At 51.6% G+C, this 21,185-nt stretch overlaps 1 protein-coding gene and 1 pseudogene across 1 annotated transcript; one reads left to right on the plus strand and one right to left on the minus strand.

Moving 5' to 3' along the window:
- Positions 1 to 21,185, plus strand: part of LOC136303665 (zinc finger protein 850-like) — a 141,473-nt pseudogene that overhangs the window by 36,156 nt on the left and 84,132 nt on the right.
- On the minus strand, positions 16,090 to 21,167 carry LOC136303632 (zinc finger protein 239-like). The gene is made up of 3 exons (XM_066207235.1): positions 21,091 to 21,167; positions 17,192 to 17,267; positions 16,090 to 17,006 (listed from the first exon to the last, which is right to left on the minus strand). Exons 2-3 carry the CDS (start codon positions 17,238 to 17,240, stop codon positions 16,090 to 16,092), a joined length of 966 nt encoding a protein of 321 aa, XP_066063332.1. The 5' UTR covers positions 17,241 to 17,267; positions 21,091 to 21,167.

Below are 21,185 nucleotides of genomic sequence, written 5' to 3' on the forward strand. Positions count from 1 at the left end.
TCAACATCAGTGTTGTTTGTCATCATGGTCAATGTCATCACTGGCATCAACATCCATCACCATCGTCAACATCATCACCATCAATCAACATCCTGGCAGTGCAGCACGAACGGCACACCTGGGGACAGCGGCACTGTCATTGTCATCATTGTAATCATCAATATTATTGTTGTCATCATTAAGATCACTGTCATCACCATCCCAGTGCCTTCCCGCAGCACAGCCTGAACAGGATGTCTGGGGACAGTGGCACTGTCATTGTCATCATTGTCATTCTCATCATCAACATCATCATTCTCAATGTCATCACTGACATCATCATCAACATCCATCAACATTGTCAACATCATCACCATCTATCACCATCCCAGCAGCACAGCACAAATGGGATGTCTGGGGACAGTGGCACTGTCATTGTTATCAACAGCATTGTCACCATTAACATTATTGTTGTCATCATTGTCAATGTCATCACTAACATCATCATCATCAACATTCATCAACGTCCTCAATATCATCACCATCCATCACTATCCCAGCAGTGCAGCATGAACAGGACCTGGGGACAGTGGCATTGTCATTGTCATCATTGTCAATCCTAATATTGACATCATTATCAACATCCATCAACATCCGAGCAATGCAGCATGAATGGGACACCTGGGGACAGAGGCATCATTGGCACTGTCATCGTCAATATCACTGTTGGCATAATTGACATCACTGTCATCACCATCTGTCACGATCCGCTCACACAAGCGGGGTTCGTGATGGTTCGTTTTAGGGATCTCGGAGCACAAAAGACACAGCGGGGGACAAACTCAGTTTACTCAATCACAAATGCACCTTTATTTAGTGCCAACGAATGCGATAGTAGGGAGAGAAAAAAGAGAATAGTTAGAAAAACAGAAAAAGAGGGAAAGGGGATTATAGCTACCAACATGGAGGGTCGAGTCCTCGAGGCTTTTGAAGATGCCTATAGACGTGAGTTTCTCCAGTGGGGTGATCACAAAAGTGAGCGGGGGTCCCCAGGGTTTTTATAGTCCTCTCCGAAGCGACAGGCAGTTGGCCAAACAGGTGGGGGAAATCATTGCAGTGTGTTCATTTAGAGAACCCAGAACAAGTCGGTCGTCAGCAGGTACAGTGTCAACCAGTACAAGTCAGCAGGCGCGGTCACTTCACCGTGACTTGCCCATTGTTTCTGCTCAGGTTCTGATGTTCCGATATGGGTGCTGGGTTTTTCCATCGAACACACCTGCAGGCAGCACTTGGCCAACATCCCACCTCAACCAGGCCAGAACTCCTGTATTGAGATTTTAAAGTCCCTTTTAGGGGTTTCAGTCTCTGTCCTTGACGATGGTCGTGAGGCAGATGAGGGATCTTCGGACCGTCTCTTACAGGAGATGAACCTGAGGGAGCACAAATGCCATCAGCCCCTGGGGCCAGGAAGGGCTGGGGGACAGGACGGAAACCACTCAGCTTTGTCGTGCCCTCCGAAGTCAGCCAGAAAGTTTGTTCCCATCAACTGTGAGTTTCCTGTGACATTGCAGATGTTGTTGCTCAGAGCCAGGACTGCCTGGCAGCCACCCCCAAACTACCCTGAGCATTTCCATTGCTTCACCTTGGCTTTCTTTACTCTTCCCTTGTCCAGATTTCTTCCTGTTGCCCATCCCTGTTTTCTCCCCTGCAAACAGCCAATCCCTGCTTGTCCTTTCCCCTCTGCCCCCACTCCCCATTTCAGTTTCTAAATTGGCACCATGGGAACGTCCCTTAGGGAGCAGGATCACCCTCCAAGTGCTTCAGGAATTGTCTACAGGCTCCTGCAGGGCCTGGCGCTGCTCCCTTGCCAGAGGCACCACAGGCCAGGGGGGCACATCTGGGCTGCCGTGTCTGGCTCTGGGGCTCCCTGTTCTGGGCCATGAGGAGAAGCTGCAGACACTGCAAAACTGACAGGATGGGCTTTGGGGCTATGAGGAGAAGCTGAGGGACCTGGGCTGCTGCACCTTCTGAAGAGGAGGCCCAGACGTCATCCTGCAACTGCTGCAAGGGTGGTTTCAGAGAATCACAGAATCAGCAAGGTTGGAAAAGACCTTGGGCATCGTCAAGTCCAACCCATGCCCTGACACCACCTTGTCTCCCCTCAGCCTCCTCTTCTCCAGGAGAAACAACCCCAGCTCCCTCAGCCCCTCCTCACAGCACTTGTGTTCCAGACCCCTCACCAGCCTTGTTTCCCTTCTCTGGACATGCTTCGGCCCCTCCATGTGCTTCCTAACTTGGGGGGCCCAGAACTGGACACAGCACTTGAGGTGCTGCCCAGCCAGTGCTGAGCACAGGGGAAGAATCACTGCCCTGCTCCTGCTGGCCACACTGCTCCTGATCCATAGGAGTGCCAAGGGTTGGATGAGGGAAATTGTGGGGAGGGCCTGGGGACAAAGTCTAATGGATTGTCAGCCATGAAGGGTCTTGATTTTCATATCTATTCAGACTGCATCAGAAGGTGCTGGGGGTCAATATCAATTGCATATTGCTGATATCAATCTATAAACAGGAAAAGGAAAACTTCACAGGACAAAACAGTTCTCTCTGCATTGTTTTCAATATATTATATTCACTTTGAATACACTTCTGAAATCTAATTAACCATAGAATAACTGAAAAGTTAAATTATTCTCAGGGACATGATTTGTTCAACTTTTTTGAACAAATGTTTTTGAGCTTTCTTCACTGATTTCCTGTACGGAAGAGCTCAAGAAAGAAGAGTCCTTTGCAGTAGTAAAATTCATCAGCAACCTGCAAGGGGCTGAGGATCCATCCTCATCAGAGCAGGAATGAACAGCAATGGGCACAGTTTTTTGTCTGCTCCAGCTTTGGGATGGGCCCTGGGCCTGGAGCAGGAGCAGCTCCGCAGGGCCCCAAGGCCGGGGCTGTTGTGCTGGCCTGGGCAGATGGGATGGCAGCAGGGGCTGCAGAGCTCTCAGGACCTCAGGGACAGGGGAGCAGGGCACACAGGGAGCCTCCTCTTCCCTTGGCCCAGCACCTTCCCCATGGCTGGGGCTGAGCCCTCTCTGAGCTGCAGCTGCTGCTGTGCCCTTGCGAGGGGCTGAGGCCGTGGGGCCCCTGCCCAGAGCCGCCTGCCCTGAGCAGAGCTGTGGGGCCAGAGCCGGCTGGGCCGTGCTGGGGAGAGGCCCTTGGTGCTGCGCAGAGCTCAGGGCAGCTGGCACAGCTTGCAGGGAGCTGGGCTGGGCTCAGACAGCCTGGCACAGAAACCATCAGTGTCCATCTCAGCCTGTGGGAGCGTGCAGGGGCAGGACTCAGGCCAGGCCTTGTGGGGCAGGGCCGGCGCCTGTGGAAGGCGTTGAAAACAGGCAAGTGCCCCAGAGAGGAGGCTGCTCTGTGCCCTTGGTGTCATGGACAGAGCAGGGAGGGGGCCCAGGACATTTGTCACCCATGCCAGCCTCTGTCCCCAGGCGCTGGCAGCCCCGGCTGCTCAGCCCAGGTTTGCGGGGCAGTTTGGCTGTGGCCCAGCTCCATCCTCCTGTGGGGCTCAGGGCCTGTTGCCGGCCATGGCCAGCCCTGCCCGGCCTCTCTGCTGGCCCAGAGCCCGGCACAGCCTGTGAAAGGAGGTGATCAATAGTTCACTCATGTAAGCATGAGTTAACTATTAGGAGTCACCAAATATTAATCACATGCCTAAGAAGCAGGATGCACCTTTGCCTTGCCTAGACAAGAGAAACAAAACCTATTGTCAGCAGGATTCCTGAATTTTCAGGGGGAGCTCAGCTGTCCTCTGGCTCACGGCAGGGGCAGACAAGAACCACCTGCACCAAATTCAGGTGTTTGCTGCTTGATTGAGTCGTACTTGTGAGAGGTGTGGGCTTTGAATCCCCGAGGGCGGATTGAAAGACCCGAGAAGACTGGGGTCTCCCAGATTTAGTCCTGGGTAAAAGCAACGATACCCTTAAGGAATAATAGGGTTGGAGCCCCCACGGGTCGGGGTGGAGTCCCCACTGCTGGGTTTAGAATCCCCCAGGGCTGGGGTGGGTGTTAGACTGGAAAGAGCAGGGATAAATAACTTGACAAATTATGAAGGAGCAGACAGTGCTTGAGTAGGAGGACAGTGGCTGAGGATAAGAAGAGAATTACCAGGATCATCTCTTGTTGTGTGGAAAAAAGGATGTTGTTTCCCGGAGCTGGGAAATTCAGGAAGAAAATGGGGAGGAAAGGTGGAGAAAGTTTAAAGTTAGGCTTGCATGGAAGAGAAAAGAGAAAGGAGGGAGAGAAGTAGCCAGGAGTGACAATGGGATCATGGACAGATAGAAGTCCAGAGGATAATGGAGATGGATTGTTAATTTTTTATACTTAAACCCTAAATTATATTCCTAAGGAGGGAAAATTGTCAAAAAGATCTGTGATTATTCAAGCGGTGAGTGGATAGGATGAGTGAGTGCACTTTAGTAGAGGTGAAGGATAGGTTTGAAATGCACAAATTCCACTTTGTTCCAAATTTTGAGCGTAATTTTGTTCCTAATTTTGAACGTAATTTACTGGGGAGGGATTTGATGGCTAAAGTGGGAATGCAAATTAATAACGGTGAGAAATGACACAGAAAATATGAAGAGAATTTACCTCACCCTCAGGAATTTGGTTGTTGCATTTAGGATTAAAATTAGATTTTGAATTAAAATTTGAATTACATTTGGTTTTTTGGGGAGAGTAGGAAAAGGTAGCTGAAAAGGCTTTTTTTTCTGTGAAGCTGCCTAATTTCCTTGCTAGAAAAGGGGACTTGGAGTGTCTGAAAAGAAGGCGCAGTTGGTAGAGGAAAAGGTGAAATAGTTGGGAAAATGTCTGGGACAGGTTTTGACTGGAGAGTTACATGTGTGCATCAATCAAGAAAGAATACAAGGAATTTGACATGTACCATTACCCCAGACCAAAAAAAGAAAGATTGATGGCAGTTTTTGGAGTTGGTAGAGTATTGCAGAGCACGGACTGAGGATTTTTCTGTTTTACACCATTAGATGACTTTTTAACCCAAGACAGTCTTAATCTGTCAAGATGATTTTTTGCCTTTTCATTTACATACCTTTCATGTATCCTTAGTACTCCTAGCATGCATACTTGTAATTCCTTAAATCTGCAAATTTAGCACAGCCCTGGTGTTCTGTTAGGCCAGGAGACCTGCTAGAAATAACTGTGTAGTTCTTAGCTTTTGCTGTTCTGTGTTGGCTTTTGCAAATTATTTTGATGTAGTACAGTTTGTCACCTCTTTTTAACTGATTTTGATATAGTATAATTTGTCATCCCTTTTTGGTACTACTCTAATCCCTGTGGACATTGCATATTTCAGTGTGATAAATGTATTATAGTTTAGGGTTTTGCTAAATATTGAAATAGAGTACATTGTAAAACAATAAATATATATTATAAAAATGATAAACATAACCATAAATATAACTATAACTATAATAATAAATGATATTGTTTAATAGAAAATAATAACATTAAAATATTAAAATATGCTGTGTATTATTAACTTTTGCACAAGTGACTGTGGTTGTGAAATAATGACTGATGACTTTATTTCTTTAACTGACTGACAATAGAGAAAAAGCTGATGTTGATTGAAAGAAAAACCTTGCCTAAAATGTCTGGATGATTAGATAACATTGAAAAAAAAAGCTCTGACAAATAACACCAAAAGAGACAAGAGGAATCCACCACCGACCCTTTGGCCATCAATAACTGTCAAACCAGACCAGGCAGCCTCGAGAGGAAATAAAATACAAAAGTCTCAAAATCACATCTGCGCTGTGACACGTGCTTTAGGAAGATGAGGTCAGGGGTCAAACTAAGCTAAAGAATTCCACGAAAATGTGCACACAAAGACATGTTTAAATGTGTATAATCTTCATGAATATGCATTTGATCAATTGTTTCGTGTTGCAATGCAAGATGTAACCAAAAGTTTGTATTCTCTTACCATCTGTTTAAACCAGGTGGGGCAGTGTTCTTTATCTCTTCCATGACCCATGCCTCACAACTCCAAGGGGAGGTATGTTCTGCTAATGGGCCAGTTGATAAAACCAGGTGGGGCAGTGCTCTTTATCTCTTCTATGACCCATCCTCCCTCCAGGCAGATATCTTCTGTTAATGGGCCATTCAGTCTCATTGCATGACTGATAAAATTACATCATCCCATTGTGAGATGCTCCACCCTGAGGGAGGAGCCAAACATTCCTACCTGGATATAATCTGACATTGAAAACACCAGAAGGAGCCTGTCCCCACTGGATTCCCAGAGGAAGACCAGACCCATCTACACCACTACTGGACCTTCAGAGGAAAACTACACCCTTCTACAGGAGTATTGCTTCAGGAAAACCGCATCTGTCACTCCAGGAGGACTGCAGGTACAACTTGATTGGAGCACTACCAAGACACGGACTCCCCGGATGTCAGGTTGTATTCTGACTCTGCCAGAGTTTGGTTTGGGTTTTTTTTATACTTCAACTTTAGTTATTTATTAATTTTATACTTTAGTCTGCGAGGAAGAGAAAGATGCCCTGGGAGAGCCAGACAGGTCAGGAAGAAGTCAGTGCCCCTTTCTCCCTCTCTCCTGCTCCAACTCCCAGCCCAGCATGGCCCCCGGCTGCAGGACAATGCCGTCCTGCCAGGGATGAGCTGAGGGGTTCTGCTTCCCCTTCCCTCTGGCACAGAGGCAAATCCCATCCTCTCCTTGTCCTTCCTTCCTTCCCCAGCCAAGGAGCTGAACATGGAGACTGGGAAGGACAAATCCACGCAGCAGAACCTCATGGAAGAGACTATTTTGAGCAGCTCCGCAGTGCAGGAATCCAATGGGGAGGAAAAGCCCCAGAGATGCCACAGGAGGAGGGGCTCCAAACTCATCCCAGGGTGCTCTGAGGAGGAAAGACCAAACCTGTGCCAGGAAGGTGGACACAGCTTCAGCCGGGGCTCTGAGTTTGTGGTCCATGAGCAGCATGGATGGGGAGAAGCCTCACAAGTGCTTGGAGTGTGGGAAGAGCTTCAGCCAGAGGTCCAACCTGATCAAGCACCAGAGGATCCACACCGGGGAGAGGCCCTAGGAGTGTCCCCAGTGTGGGAAGAGGTTTCAGACCAGCTCCAATCTCCTCAGGCACCAGAGGATTCACACAGAGGAGAGGCCCTTCCGCTGCCCTGACTGCAGGAAGGGTTTCAAGCAAAACTCCCAGCTCGTCACCCACCGGCTCATCGACACTGGGGAGAGGCCCTACGAGTGCCCCCAGTGTGGGAAGAGCTTCACCCAGAGCTCTGCCTTGACCCAACACCAACGGAGGCACCATTAAGGGAAGCCCTGTGAGTGCCCCGACTGTGGCAAGAGCTTTGTGTGTGTCTCCAACCTCATTCCCCATCAGAGTACCCACACCGGGAAGGACCCTGGGGACCCACATTCACTGTGATCCCAGCTGGGAGGACACCTGTCCCTTTCCCTGCCCCTGGCAATGATGTGAGGTGGGATGGAAGACCGTCAGAGTCTGGTCATGGCCCTGTCATTGTATTCAGTCCAAACTCAGGTCATTGCCAAGGCCAGGAAAGGGACTCTCTCTCTCTCTCCCAAGGAGAAGGGTGTCCTTTCCAGGCAGGTGGAAATGCATGGCCAGGAAGAGCCAGTCAGTTGTAGTAGGAGTTGTTGTAGTTTACCATGTACACCGTTTGTATTATGCCTTCTGTTATTAATATTGTTTCTGTTCCTATTTGTTGCTTATCTTGTTGCTGTTCTCAATAAATTTTTCTTATCCCAGCCTGGGATCTTTGCCTTTTGTACTTTCAGGGGGAGGCTGGAGGTCAGCGAGGGCCGGCACGGTTTTAGCAGGAGCAGGAAATTGGGGAATCCCATTCCTAAAGCCCGGCCCGTGGAAACCGAGCATCACAGCTGGGGCCAGCCCTGGCTACCCTGGAAACAGCCTTGGGAGTGGGTCCCTGGCTGGGGGCTGTGGAACCTCTTCCCTCTGGGGCCCAGGGACAGGACTGCAGGGAATGGCTGGAGCTGAGCCGGGGCAGGTTTCGGTTGAATCTGAGGGAAAGGTTTTTCCCCCAGAGGCTGCTGGGGCACTGAACAGGCTCCCAGGGAAGGGTCACAGCTCCAGGGCTCTCTCAGCTCCAGCAGCGTTTGGACACCGCTGCCAGGGCCAGGCCGGGATTGTTGGGGTGTCCTGTGCAGGGCCAGCAGTTGCACTCCAGGATCCTGATGGCTCCCTCCCAACTCAGCCAGTTCTGTGCTTCTGGGATCCCATGGCCCTGGAAATGGGACTGCAAATGGTTGCCATGGCAAGGGACTCTGGCTCCAGGCCTGAGCTGGGATGGTCAAGAGCCCTGTGGTCAGAGGCAGTCCCAGCAATGCCCTAGGGACATCCCAGGGCACCTTGGGCTGCAAAGGCACCCATCTGTCACAGGCACTCACGGGGGCTCCACGGTGACATCCCAGGAGTGCCCAGGCTGCCAAAGAGCTGGGATGTCCCAGACACTCACAGGGCTTCCTGTCGTGGGCAGAGTGGGAAAAGCTTCAGGCAAAAGCTTCACTTCTTCATGGGAGAAACTCCTGCTGAGTCATGAGCGGGAGAAATGACACCCAGCAGCCACCATGGACCCTCGAATTCCTCCAGGACACCTAGACGTTAAAAATTCCATCTCAGAAAGGAGACTGGGATCAGCCAGATCCAGTCCTAGCCCCAGACTTTGTCAAAGGTTTATGTGTAAAAGACCGGACTGGTGGAATTGAACCAAAATGCAAGTTGTCCCACAGGATTAATGATGGAACACCAGATACATTTCTATAAATACAGCTATGATTGATTCTGATCAGGATTAGACAGAAAGATTCATTTACACCACAGAGTAAATTTAAAAAAGTTATTTACTCCACAGTACAGGAGCTATAACAATTATTAGAATATAGTGCTCTAGGAAGCAATTTTGAAGTAAACAGGGCCTTGCTGGAGTTGTTGGAGCCCATTCCAGGCAGAGCCTCCCGCTCCAGCAGGAACTGCCTTTCCTGTGCCATAACCAGGGCAGATCCTGCTGCAGGAAAAGCCCCAGGCCAGCCCCAACACAGGGAAGGGCTCAGGCACAAGTGCGGAGTGCCGTGCTGGGAGCTGTGCCAGGGAGAGCCTGAGGCACCAAAGGCACCTTGGCAGCAGCAGCTGCTTCCAGGCCATGGCCAGAAGCCTCCCTTGGCAGCCCGGCCTGGTGGCCACCACTGCAGAGCTGCTGCTTCAGGGCTCGTTTCTGCCTGGGCTCTGCCCCAGCCCACACAGTGTCACCTCAGCCCTGACTCTGGCACAGCCGCTGTGCCTGAGCCCTGCAAAGCCCGAAGGTCACCTCTGCCCCCCTGGCTCTGGCAGCCCCTGGGGCAGGGGGGAAAGGCCAGAGAAGGGGCTGGCTTTGGCTGCTGGATGTGGGCTCCAGCAGAGACAAGGAGGAGTCAAGGGAGTGGATGGAGTCCAGTGAACAGCCCCTCCTCCCCATGCAATCCTGGAATGGTTATAAATCCTGGAATGTGTCATAAATGATCAGCCAACTTCATAAAACAAAAGAATATATTAAAAATTGACCAAAAAAAAAAACCCCAACAAACCCCTCGATAAAGCCACTAGCAAAACACAGTTCCAATCCTGCGATCGGCACCGGGTGAACCACAGATCCGGCCCCTATGGCAGCGAATTCCCCCTGGTTCACAATTTCGGTCAGTGCAGGGTCTACTTTTATACACCTTTTCTGGTTTGCACAATCTATTACTTCATCCGTCTTTGTTCCTCTGGTTCTTGATGCATATTCACTGGGTTCCTTTTCTGGTCACTGGTCTGGTGAATAGTTTTTTCCAGGGAGGAACAGGCCTTTGTCTGGGCGTCTGGGAGTCTGATATTCAGATGTACATCCTTGATGAGGTAGAAGAGATTGATATCAGGTGTTGATCACCTGGCCAACGATCGCTGATGGCTGTGCTTATCTCAGACAGCCCCATCTCCCATGGATGCCACCCTCCTTTGTCTCGAGAGTGGGCGACTCTCGGATTGCTGGCAAAGGCAGTCCTTCCAGGAATGTTTCATTCCTTAAACCTAAAAATACAGTTTTATACAGCATATCATGATAAACACAAATTAATTCCAGGACATTTATCACAGATGGGAAGAGCTCTGCAGTGCTCATCTCATCCAAATCCCTGCCATGAGCAGGGACATCTTTCACCAGATCAGGTTGTTCAGAGCCCTGTCCCAGCTAGACTGGAATGTTTCTAGGGATAGGGCATTGACCACCTCCCTGGGAACCTGTCCTGCTGGATCACCAACCTCATCATCAAAAATCTCTTCCTTATCTCTCCTTATCTGAACCTCTCTTCCTTTAGTTTAAAACCACCACCCTCTGTCCTATTGGGACAGGCCCTACTAAAACCTTTCTCCACCATTGCATTCCCAATGAGCCGGGTTTCCATGGCAATTGCCAGGACAGGTGACCCAGGTGTGGTGTCCCAGGGAGGGCTGCCATGGGAACAGTGGCCAGCACTGCCCCTTTCTGTCTGGCTGAGCTGCCTTTGGCCCTGGCAGTGGCGTTTGCTGCTGGTTCCGCGGCGCCTGAGCAGCCAGCGCGGCACAGGGCAGGTGGCCATGGCACAGCCCCCAGCAAGGGATCCCCTCTGGCTCTGGCCACTGACACCAGCCCTGGGCAAGGGGCGCAGGCACTGGGCTCAGGGCAGTGTCCATGGCCACAGCCCCTCACTCCTGGCCCAGGCCAGGCCTGCAGTGCCCTTCCCCACAACCTGTCTGCACAGAAGCACTCCCAGGCCTCTCTGCATTTCCCTTCCCCTCACTCTGGGGACATTCACACACCTCCCAACAACCCAGCTGCAGCTCAGAGCTGCAAGGAGTTCAAAGTTTGTCTGTCCTTCAGGAGTTGGTCTAATTCTGCCTTCAGCCAACTCTGGATTTGTGTTTATTGTACAACTTCCTGTGTGTCTAAAACATTCTTTGTTTGGTTGTTTCTTGGGGAAGGGGAACCTCCTTGTTGGCACCTTGGGTTTAGCACACCCATTTGAGGAGATTGTCTGAAATTTAGGAGTTTTAGATTGCTAAAAAAGGAAGAAAACCCCTCTTTGCCTGAGTGCAGCCAGTTCTCCAAGCAAAGCAGGTCCCAGGTGAGAGAGGAGAGACAGGATGGGCTTGTGGAATGTGGAGCAAGGTTGTCCATACTGGGTCAGACCTCAAGGCACAGCTTCACTGAGCAGGCCAGACCTCCTTAGGAGAGTCCCTGGGTTAATTTCAGCCACTTAATGCCGCAATCACTTCTTCTCTAAACAAAACAAACACACCCTTGAAAATAGGAATGTGGGTTTATTTGAAGCTCTTTGAAAGATTTCTCCATTACTCCAGGAAAAAAGACTTCCTAAAGAACTGCACTAGAGCAGAGGGAAATCAAGGCACAGCCATGGTTTGTCAGGAGTTGCTTGATCCTCATGAGCCCCGTGGTGCATTTGGTGCTGAGCCCTGGAACCTCAGGGCCTGAGAGGAGATTGCACAAACCTTTCCAGGAGTCAAAGTCGGAATAAAAACCCAAAGTGCCTGGAAGCATTAATGGGTCCCACTGATGTCCATGTCCAAAACAGGCTCCTCATGGAGTCCTTGGAGGAGAGAATTGGAGACCAGGATTGCACAAAAGCCTCTCAGAAACTCAGTGTGGGAAAGAACAAAGTACCTTAAACACCTTGAGTATCTCAAAGCATTAATGAGCCCACTGAGTGTCAATGCAAAGCTCTAAATTGACTCGTTAAAGCAGATAATAGGAGGCCAAGATTGAACAAACCTCTAAGAGACTCAGTGGCACAATAAGTACTTCAATTAACCTGACTACCTTGAAGGATTAATGAGCCTGAGTATTGTCACTGGCTAAGAATCTCAAGGAACTAATTAAAGCAGATAATTGGAGGCCATGATTGCACAAACCTCTCAGAGACTCCAAGGCAAAAGCCAAAATCCAAGGTCCTTTGAAGAACCTGCAGTCCCTGGGAGCATTAAGGAGCCCCCCGGGGCCATTCCTGACCAAGGCTCCCCAGGGACTCCTTCCAGCAGATCCTTGAGGCCACTGGGATGGGAGGGGGATGCTGAGGGCAGGACAAAGGCTGACAGTGCCCAGCCTTGCTGGGGCTGTGCCAGGAGGCACAGGGCCTCAGGACAAGGTATCTCCTCACAGCCCTTGGTGGCACAGAGGCTGCTGTGCCCCAGGACACCAGGACTTGGCTTCTCCTGGGCACTGCCAGCCTTGCCAGGGCCCTTGGCCATGTCCGGCACAGCTTGTCCTGCGCTGTCCCCCAGCTGCCCCTGTGTCCCTGCAGGCTGCACACTCCCATCTCTCTGCCCCCCTGGCTCTGCCCTGACATTGCCAGCCCTGCCCTGACCTCTGCCCAGGGCGTCTCTGCAACCCCCACAACCAATGGGCTGGGGGTGGGAAAGTGTTCCTGAGGGCACAGGGAGGGGACAGCTGGGCTGGACTGACCCCAGGGATGTCCCATTCCTTGTGAGGTCATGGTCAGCAATAAACTGAGGGAAAAGAAGGGGGATGGGGGTGGTGGTGAGGGCTGCGGATGTCTTTTACTGAGACATTTCTCATACCAAGTACAAAGTGCATGAATTCGCTCCTTTCCTGCCAGGAGCTGGCTGGACATTGTCTGCTGATGGGAAGGAGAGAATTGATCTCATTTGTTATTTCTGTGCTTCCACATGTGACCTTTGCCTTTTGAGGCCCTTACTGTGGAGGGTGGTCACAGCACGGACACGCAGCAGGACAATGACCAAACTGCCACAGCAGCCCAGCCTTGCACCCACAGAAGGGCTCTGCGAAGGGGAGTGTGGAGCTGAGAAGAGCAGATGTGGAAAGAGCCAGGGCCATTGTCCCTGGCTGTGCTGGCTCTGCTGGGAGCCTCTTTCTTTCACATCTGCAAAAAATCATTATTTTATTCAGATACACAAGGAACAAAGCTTTTGAAAGTCATTGAGATACTGAATAATGGCAGATATTCATGTGGAAATACTGTGAGTAATGATATTTGTTTGCGGAAAACATACAGTAAGAATATATTAGGAAAATGCAACAATGAAAAAAAAAGGACAAAAAGACTGAGATTGAAAAAAGTTACATTCAGAAGGTTCTGCAGAAGAAAAGAGGCAGTTTATGGCTTCTGAAATCCAGTCAGCAGTTTCCTCATGGACTCCAGGAGTTCCTAATTCCTCAGACTGGAGATGAGGGGCTTCAGTGCTGGAGGCACCACTGAGTTCAGAACTGAGAGGGCCAGATCCAGTGATGGGGAAGAGATGGAGAGGGGTTCAGGTGGGCAAATAAACAAGGACACCACAGCCAAGTGAAGGTGGCACATGGAAAAGGCTTTGTGACCCAGGAGGCCCCACTTTGCCCAAGCAGAGCCTTGCATCCGTGAGATTCCATGTTGTCACAGTGGTCTGCTGAGTTCCATGGGGCTGTGCTGTGTCACAGTGGACACTGAGTTCCACGTGCCCTGGCACTGTCCAAGTGGCCCCTGGCTTCCATGAGGCCCCGCTGTGTTTGCAGCTGACACTTGGCTCCCCAAGATGTCATTGTGTCACAGTGATCTCCTGGGTGCCAGGAGGCCCCGCTGCGTTGATGCCTTACAGAACCTAGAAATAAAGTAACACCCTTTGGAGACAATATTATAGAGGAGGTAATAGAAAGGCTGATCTTTATTGGACACCTCCAAAAAGCAGATATGGGAAATGTCCACAAAACACCCATCACCACCCACCCCCCAGGGAGAATACAGTTTTACAAATTTAGCAGATTAGCATATTTGACAAAAATCACCAGTTAGGAGAACAGCTGCAGAGGCATGACAAAGTTTCTTGAAAAGAGTCATTCTATCCCTGACTGGACACTTGAGGCACAATAAGAAAGCAAAGAAAAAATACAACCAAACAAAATCCAGGCCATCAAACTAGAAACAAACCCAGAACTGTCCCTTTGTGTGTGTGACAAGAGGACAGTGAGGGCAAGGATAAAAGGAACACGGTCTAAAAGCTTAACAGAGCTCAAACTTAACAGGACTTAACTTCTATCTTAACCTTCACTTACACCTTAAAGTTCACAATTTAACAGAAGAACAGCACTTGACAGTATTTCTCCAAACTTATAACCTATGACTTAGCCATTTACAGAAGAATAGTATTTACCTTGCCTTATAACTTATCTTAAACCTGGAATTATGATAAGGCACTTCACCAAGCACTGACTCAGAAAACCCTAAACCCTACCACTCCAAGTTATCCAGACTCTGAGAACAGGAAGTCAGGAGAAGAGAGAGAGATCCACAGTCAGGACTGTTGATCCAGCACCATCTCAGCTGCTGGGAGTTCCAGGGCCATGGGATGTGTCAATGTCACAGCCATGTCACAGCCTCACCTGCTCTGGTCCCTCTCACAGGTGGCGTTTTTGGGATGCCAGGGCCTTGGCAGCCACTTTGGGGCTGGAGCAGAGGCTGCAGTGGCTGGGGCAGGGGCAGTGAGCGCCCCACTTATGCAGAACTTGCCCTGGCCCCCCAAACACACCCTGCAGATGTCTGGGGCCATTCATCATTTCTCTGCTCTCCAGCACCGAAGCAACGGACTCTGGCTGCAGCTCTGAGCTGGTGCCCAAGGCACCCACCCCTGGCAATGGGGCTGCATGGAGCTGCTCTCAGGAAACCCCCCAAGAGCTGGGGAGTGCCCCAAAACCACCTCAGAAACGTGGGATGCACCAAAATTCTTACCAGAATGCAGAATACCCAAAAACTCACTCAGAAACGGGTTACTCCTTTCTTCATCATCCCCAACCTTATGCTGTCTCATTCCAGACTTCACCACACCCTCCCAATCCCCACCACAACACATCCCACCCCTGCTGGACATCAAGACCCCTTCTCAAGCCTGGTTTCCCCCATCCCACCCCTCCCAAACCCCATCCCATCCATCCTGCTCCACCCAATGCCCATCTCACCCCTCCAGATTTGCAGCACACTTCACCCAAATTCCTTCCAACCCCATTCCACCCTGAGGGCCTGTGGAATCAAGTACTTTTGGGCTGAGACTGAGTAGTATTCAGTGGCAGTGAGTGGTTTTGAGCTGAGAGATCAATCCTGACGCAGTGCCAGAGCCGGCTGGCCCTTCCACGGCGCCACGCCGGGAGTGGGACACTCCCCAGAAGCAGGATGACCTAAGGAGCGGCTTGGAGATGATGCTCTACGGCACTTGGGCTGTTACCAGGCACACGGTGGAGACAAGGACGAGAGGGAGAGCTCCGGGCTGGGTTCCAAAGGGTTTTATTCCAGTGGAGGGCCCAGGAACTGAAGACAGGGGCAGCTGTGTGCCAGCTCGTTTAAAACGGGGGAGGTTTCAGGGGAGGGTTCAAATCTTTAGCCAAGGGTAAGAGAGTAGGGGAGGAGTGAACGGTGGGGTTTACATTTGACAAACCAAGAGGGAAAACAAGGGGAGGAGTGTGGGTCACCTGAGCCCACGAGGCTTTGAGGGTCAGGGGATTGACAGGGAACAGTCTGGAAGGAAGGGGCAGGTGGGGGAAGGATTGACAACTGGCTAGGTGGGGACAAACTAGGAGAAAACCAACAACCCAGGGAAGTAACAGAACAAACCAAAAGAACAAAACACACCACAACACAATCCCCCATGTCTTTTGGAGTGCCAAGAAATGGAGACAACTACAACAAACACCTTAAACCCCCCATACCCTCCCAAGTATCTCCCTGATTCCCAGATTCCCCCAAAAGACTAAAAAGTGATGCTTTAGATGCCTGTGATGAATTGGTTGATTTTACCTGAATTTGGGTTGTTTTAAAGGGATGAAAATGAATCAAAAGATTGTTAGGGACCACCAAACAAAAGGACCACCAGCCCAGTGTCTCCCCAGTGCAGAAAACCGGGAATGTGGAACACCAGGGCTCTGCCTAATTAGGGCCCTCAATGGGGAATGGAGTTGGAGCAGGGCAGGAAACGCTTCCCACAGTCAAGGCATTCCCAAGGTCCTCACTTACCGGTGCCCCCGTTGGTGTCGGGTCAAGTTAGAGCTCTGGCTGAAGCTCTTCCCACACTGGGGACACTCATAGGGCCTCTCCCCAGTGTGGATGCGCTGGTGGACTACCAAGCTGGAGTTTTGCTTGAAGCCCTTCCCACAGTCGGGGCAGCGGAAGGGCCTCTCCTCTGTGTGAATCCGCTGGTGCATGAGGAGATTGGAGCTGGTGTGAAATCTCTTCCCACACTCAGAACACTGATAGGGCCTCTCCCCAGTGTGGATCATTTGGTGGATGATCAGTTTGGACCTCTGGTTGAAGCCCTTCCCACATTCCCCACACTTGTATGGCCTTTCCTCAGCGTGGATGTTCTGGTGCCTGATCAAGTTGGAGCTCTGGCTGAAGCTCTTCCCACATTTCTCACACTCGTAGGGCCTCTCCCCAGTGTGGATGCGCCGGTGGGTGATGAGGGTGGAATTCCACTTGAAGCCCTCCCGGCAGTCGGGGCAGCGGAAGGGCCTCTCCTCTGAATGAATCCGCTGGTGCCTGAGGAGATAGGAGCTGGTCTGAAACCCCTTCCCGCACTGGGGACACTCATAGGGCCTCTCCCCAGTGTGGATCCTCTGGTGGCTAATCAGGTGAGATCTCTGGCTGAAGCCCTTCCCACACTCCAAGCACTTGTGGGGCTTCTCCCCATCATGAACCTGCCCATGGACCACCAGCTCAGAGCCCTGGCTGAAGCTCTGGCCACCTTCCTGGCTCAGGGTGGATCTTTCCTCCTCAGAGCACCCTGGGATGGGTTTGGAGCCCCTCCTCCTCTGGGATCTCCGGGGCTTTTCCTCCCCCTTGAAAACCGTAGAGTTGCTCAAAATGGCCTCTTCTACGAGGTTCTGCTGTGGGCATTTGTCCTCCCTGGTCTCCATCCTCAGCTCCTTGTCTGGGGGAGGAAGGACAAGGAGAGGATGGGATTTGCCTCCGTGCCAGAGGGAAGATGAAGGAGATCCCCTCAGTCCATCCCCAGCAGGATGGCGTTGGCAGCGGGGTTGTCCTGCAGCCGGGGCCAGGCTGGGCTGGGGGATGGAGGAGGAGAGAGGGGGAAAGGGGCACTGACTATCTCCTGACCTGTCAGGATGTTCTGGGGCATCTTCCTCTTCCTCGCAGCCTTCTCCATCCAGCCATTGTCTAGGAATGGGAAATCCTGGTTTGGGGTGAAAACAAGGGATGAACACGTTGAGTTTGAAGGTCCATCTGCCCAAGTCAATCTCTACAGGTCATTGGGCATCTGGGGTCCATAAATCTTTCCACACACCAAGATTCAGCCCTGAAAACGCCTCCCAGGAGTTCCCTGTCTCTGCTCTCTCCCCTTGGGTGTTTGGGGGTTCCCCCCATCCCGACTGCTGGGGGTCACACTTGTACTGGGGGTCCCCGCTCTACTTGGTCCCTGCCATCCCCAGGCTGCTGAGAGTCCCAGGAATCTGAAGAGTTCCCCCCTTTTCCACCTCCCCGCTTAAGGAATGTTGGAGGATGTTGGGTCCTGGGGTCCCTTCTCCCCTTATTCTCTGCTTTGGGGTGCAGGGGGTCCAAGGAGTCCCCCCTGCCCCTCTCCAGGCTGTTGAGGGTCCCGCCAATGGCGGCGCTCCCCCTCTCTGGGCTCCCCACTTTGGGCTCCTGGGGGGCACAGGGCTCTGCTCCTCCAGGCTTTCTGGGGACCCTGGGTGGGGACTACAGCCCTTGGGGCTCCTCTCAGGAGACTCACAATGGGGGGAACGCAGAGAGGGCTGGGGGATCCCAGCAGTGACATCACTGGGAGTGACTGGTTTGTACTGGGGTAACTGGAAACTTACAGGGGCAACTGGGACTGACTGGGAATGACTACAAGCATGCTGAGGGCAACTGGGCTATACTGGAAATGTCTGTGACCGTAATGGGGGCACTGAAACCACACTGGGAACAGCTGGAATCATGCTGGGGAGAACTGGGACCATGCTGGGGGCAAGTGGGAGCAAGTGGGAGTGAGTGGGTCTACAGTGAGGCAACTGGGCATGACTGGGAGCGTCTGGGATCATCTATGGAGTGACTGGGACTATACTAGGGGTAACTGGGTGCAACTGGGATCACTCTTGGAAGAACAGGGAGAAACTGGAACCATGCTTGGGGCAACTGAGATCATACTGGGATCACAGTGGCAGCAACTGGGATTGCACTGAGGGTGACTGGGAGGGGCTGTGAGCAACTGAGATGAGGCTAGAGCAACTGAGCACAACTGGGAGTGACTGAGAATGTGCTGGGAGCAACTGGGATACACTGGGAGAGACTGAAACCACAGTGGGTGTAAATGGAAAAAACTGGAACCAGGCTGGATGATAATGAGAACAGCTGTGCCCATGCTGGGGTCGTACTGGGATCCTACTGGAACCAGATTGGGAGTGACAGGAAAGGTGCTGGCTGTGACTGGAACCTTGCTAGAGGTGACTGGGAGCAACTGGGCCCACACTGGGAGAGATAGGGAGTCACTCTCGGCATGACTGGAAATCATACTGGGAGTATCTGGGAGTGACTGGGGTCATACTGGGGGTGACTGGAACCATACCGGAGGTAACTGGGTGCAGCTGGGATCATCCTTGGAGCCACTGGAATTACAGCATGTGTGAATGAATCCTGACTGGGGGTTACTGGGATCTACTGGGCCCATGTTGAGATAAAATGTGGACATATTGGGAGCAACTGGCATCAACCTGAAGGTACTGGAACCATGCTGAGGGGACTGGACCACAACTGGAGTAACGAGAATAATACTGGGAGAAACCGGGACCACACTTTGGGAAACTGCCAGAAACTTGGATCATGCTGGAGGCAACTGGGAAAGACTGGGATCATTCTAAGGTAACCAGAACCACACTGGGCCAATTGGATAAACTGGGAGTGTCTGTAACCATGCTGGGGGGAATGGAACCACACTGGGAACCATGCTGGTACCATGCTGGCAGCAACTGGGAGTGAGTCGGATCATCCTGAGATGAACTGGGCCTATTCTAGGGACAAGTGGGATCATACTGGGAGCAACTGGGAACAACTGGATTTTTACTGGCAGCAACTGGAATCATACTGGGATCACAGTGGGAGAAGCTGAGCCCCTCCTGGATGAGACTGGGATCACATTGAGGGTGACTGGAATCATACTGGGAATGATTGGGAGTGCCTGTGAGCAGCTGGAATCATGCTGAAAGTAACTGGGTGAAACTGAGAGTGACTGGGAGCATGCTGGGTTTGACTGGAATACACTGGGAGAGACTGGGAGCCATGAGGATCATACTGGAGGGTACTGGGGTCATGCTGGCATTGACAGGGAGCAACTGTGATGACACTGGGGGCCACTGGCATCATACTGGGAGTGACTGGCATCATACTGGGATTATAGTTGGTGTCAATGGATCCTGACTGGGGGTTACTGGGAGCCACCAGACCCATGCTGAGAGCCTACTGGGAATACCCTGAGAAGAACTGGGACCAACTGGGATGTACTGAGTGACTGGAATAAAACTGGGGGCAACTGAACCATGCTGAGGGAACTGGGAGGGCCTGGCAATGACTACAAGAATATTCAGGGCAACTGGGATAGACTGGGAGTACCTGAGACCACACAGGTGGTGACTGGGACAAGAGTGAGAGTCACTGGGAATGTGCTGGGGGAACTGGGGGTGTGTGTGAGTGACTGAGGCCCTGCTGGGAAAGACTGGCATCATACTGGGAGGGACTGGGACAATACTAGGGGCAACTGGGAGAACTGGGAACACACCAGTAGGAAGAACTGGGAGCAACTGGGACCCTGCTGGGGGAAAATTGTATCATAATGGGGAATAACTGGGAGTGACTGGGCTCGTACTGGGATCCTACAGGGAGTGAGGAGAAGTGACCAGGATCATACTGAAACATTAATTTTGAAGAATTAAAGATTTTAGTTAAACCAGATATTGCTGAAGTAAGACAGATAGACTTCCCTTTTGATAAGCAGAAGCCAGATTTAAGGAACTGATAAATCATGAGGCCTGTCAACTTATGTTTGTGTATTTTGACTAATCAATAGGCTTGAAGCAGGACAATGTATTCATAAATCAAATACCCCTGGGAAAACAGGATTCAGTTGTCACACAACACTAAAAGGTTAAAAAGTCAAAGCAAAGAAGACTCACTTACTTCATCATTTTGAGACCCTGCCCCATAAAAAGAACTACCGACCGATTTCAAAGAACAAACCACGCATGCTTAATAGCTTTTGGCTAATTACCATACAAGGCGGGGAATGGGATGTACTAAAGTCATGAATATACATTTGTGTTTTGGGTATTCAATACTTCTGTACATAAAAAGACCCGGTGATCTTCTGTGAGCGCGCGTGTTTGGGAGCTATCCCGCACGCTGCCCGGCATCGTAATTAAACATACACTTTCTAACTTTAAACTGTTAGAGAGTTTTTTGTCCGTCATAGTTGGATATCGGCGTTAGGGCGATATTCATATTTTTTTAATAATTCAATACTGGGAATGACTGGGCTCATACTGGGAGTGCCCAGGAAACTGGAACCACACGGGGGGGACAACTGGGCTCATCCTGGGAGCAGCCACTGCCGGCACCGGGAGCCCCGAACCCCTTTCCCGGCCATCCCGCCCCTCCAGCCCCAGCACCCCCCAACGGGGTCCCGGCAATCCCAGGGGTCCCCCCCTCTCGGGGTCCCCGCTTTGGGCTCCTGGGGCTCTCCTGTCTCTGGGGTCCCGCTCAGGGGGTCCCCAAAGCCCGGATCTCTGCCGGGCTCCCCAAACCCGGTGTCCCCCCGCCGGTCCCGCCGCTCCCCACGTGGCCCCGGCAGAGCTCGGAGGGCCCGGCCCGGGAAGCCCAATCCCCACCTGGGGGGACCCGCATTCCCCCGCCCCCCGCCGGGGCTCTGCCGACACCGGGACCCCCCAAAAACACCTCCCGGGGACCCCGCCGGGATATTTGGGGCGAGGTCCCCGCTCCCAGCGCACCTGCGGGATGGGGCCGATGGTCCCGGGGGGCTGCGGGTTCAGGGAGCGCTGCAGCCGCCCGGTCCCTCCTCTGCTCTTCTTCCTCTCGCTTCCCG

The sequence above is a fragment of the Chamaea fasciata genome, unplaced genomic scaffold, assembly GCF_029207755.1.
Source record: "Chamaea fasciata isolate MVZ Bird 193981 ecotype frontalis unplaced genomic scaffold, bChaFas1.0.hap1 SCAF_40, whole genome shotgun sequence".
Lineage (NCBI taxonomy): Eukaryota > Metazoa > Chordata > Aves > Passeriformes > Sylviidae > Chamaea > Chamaea fasciata.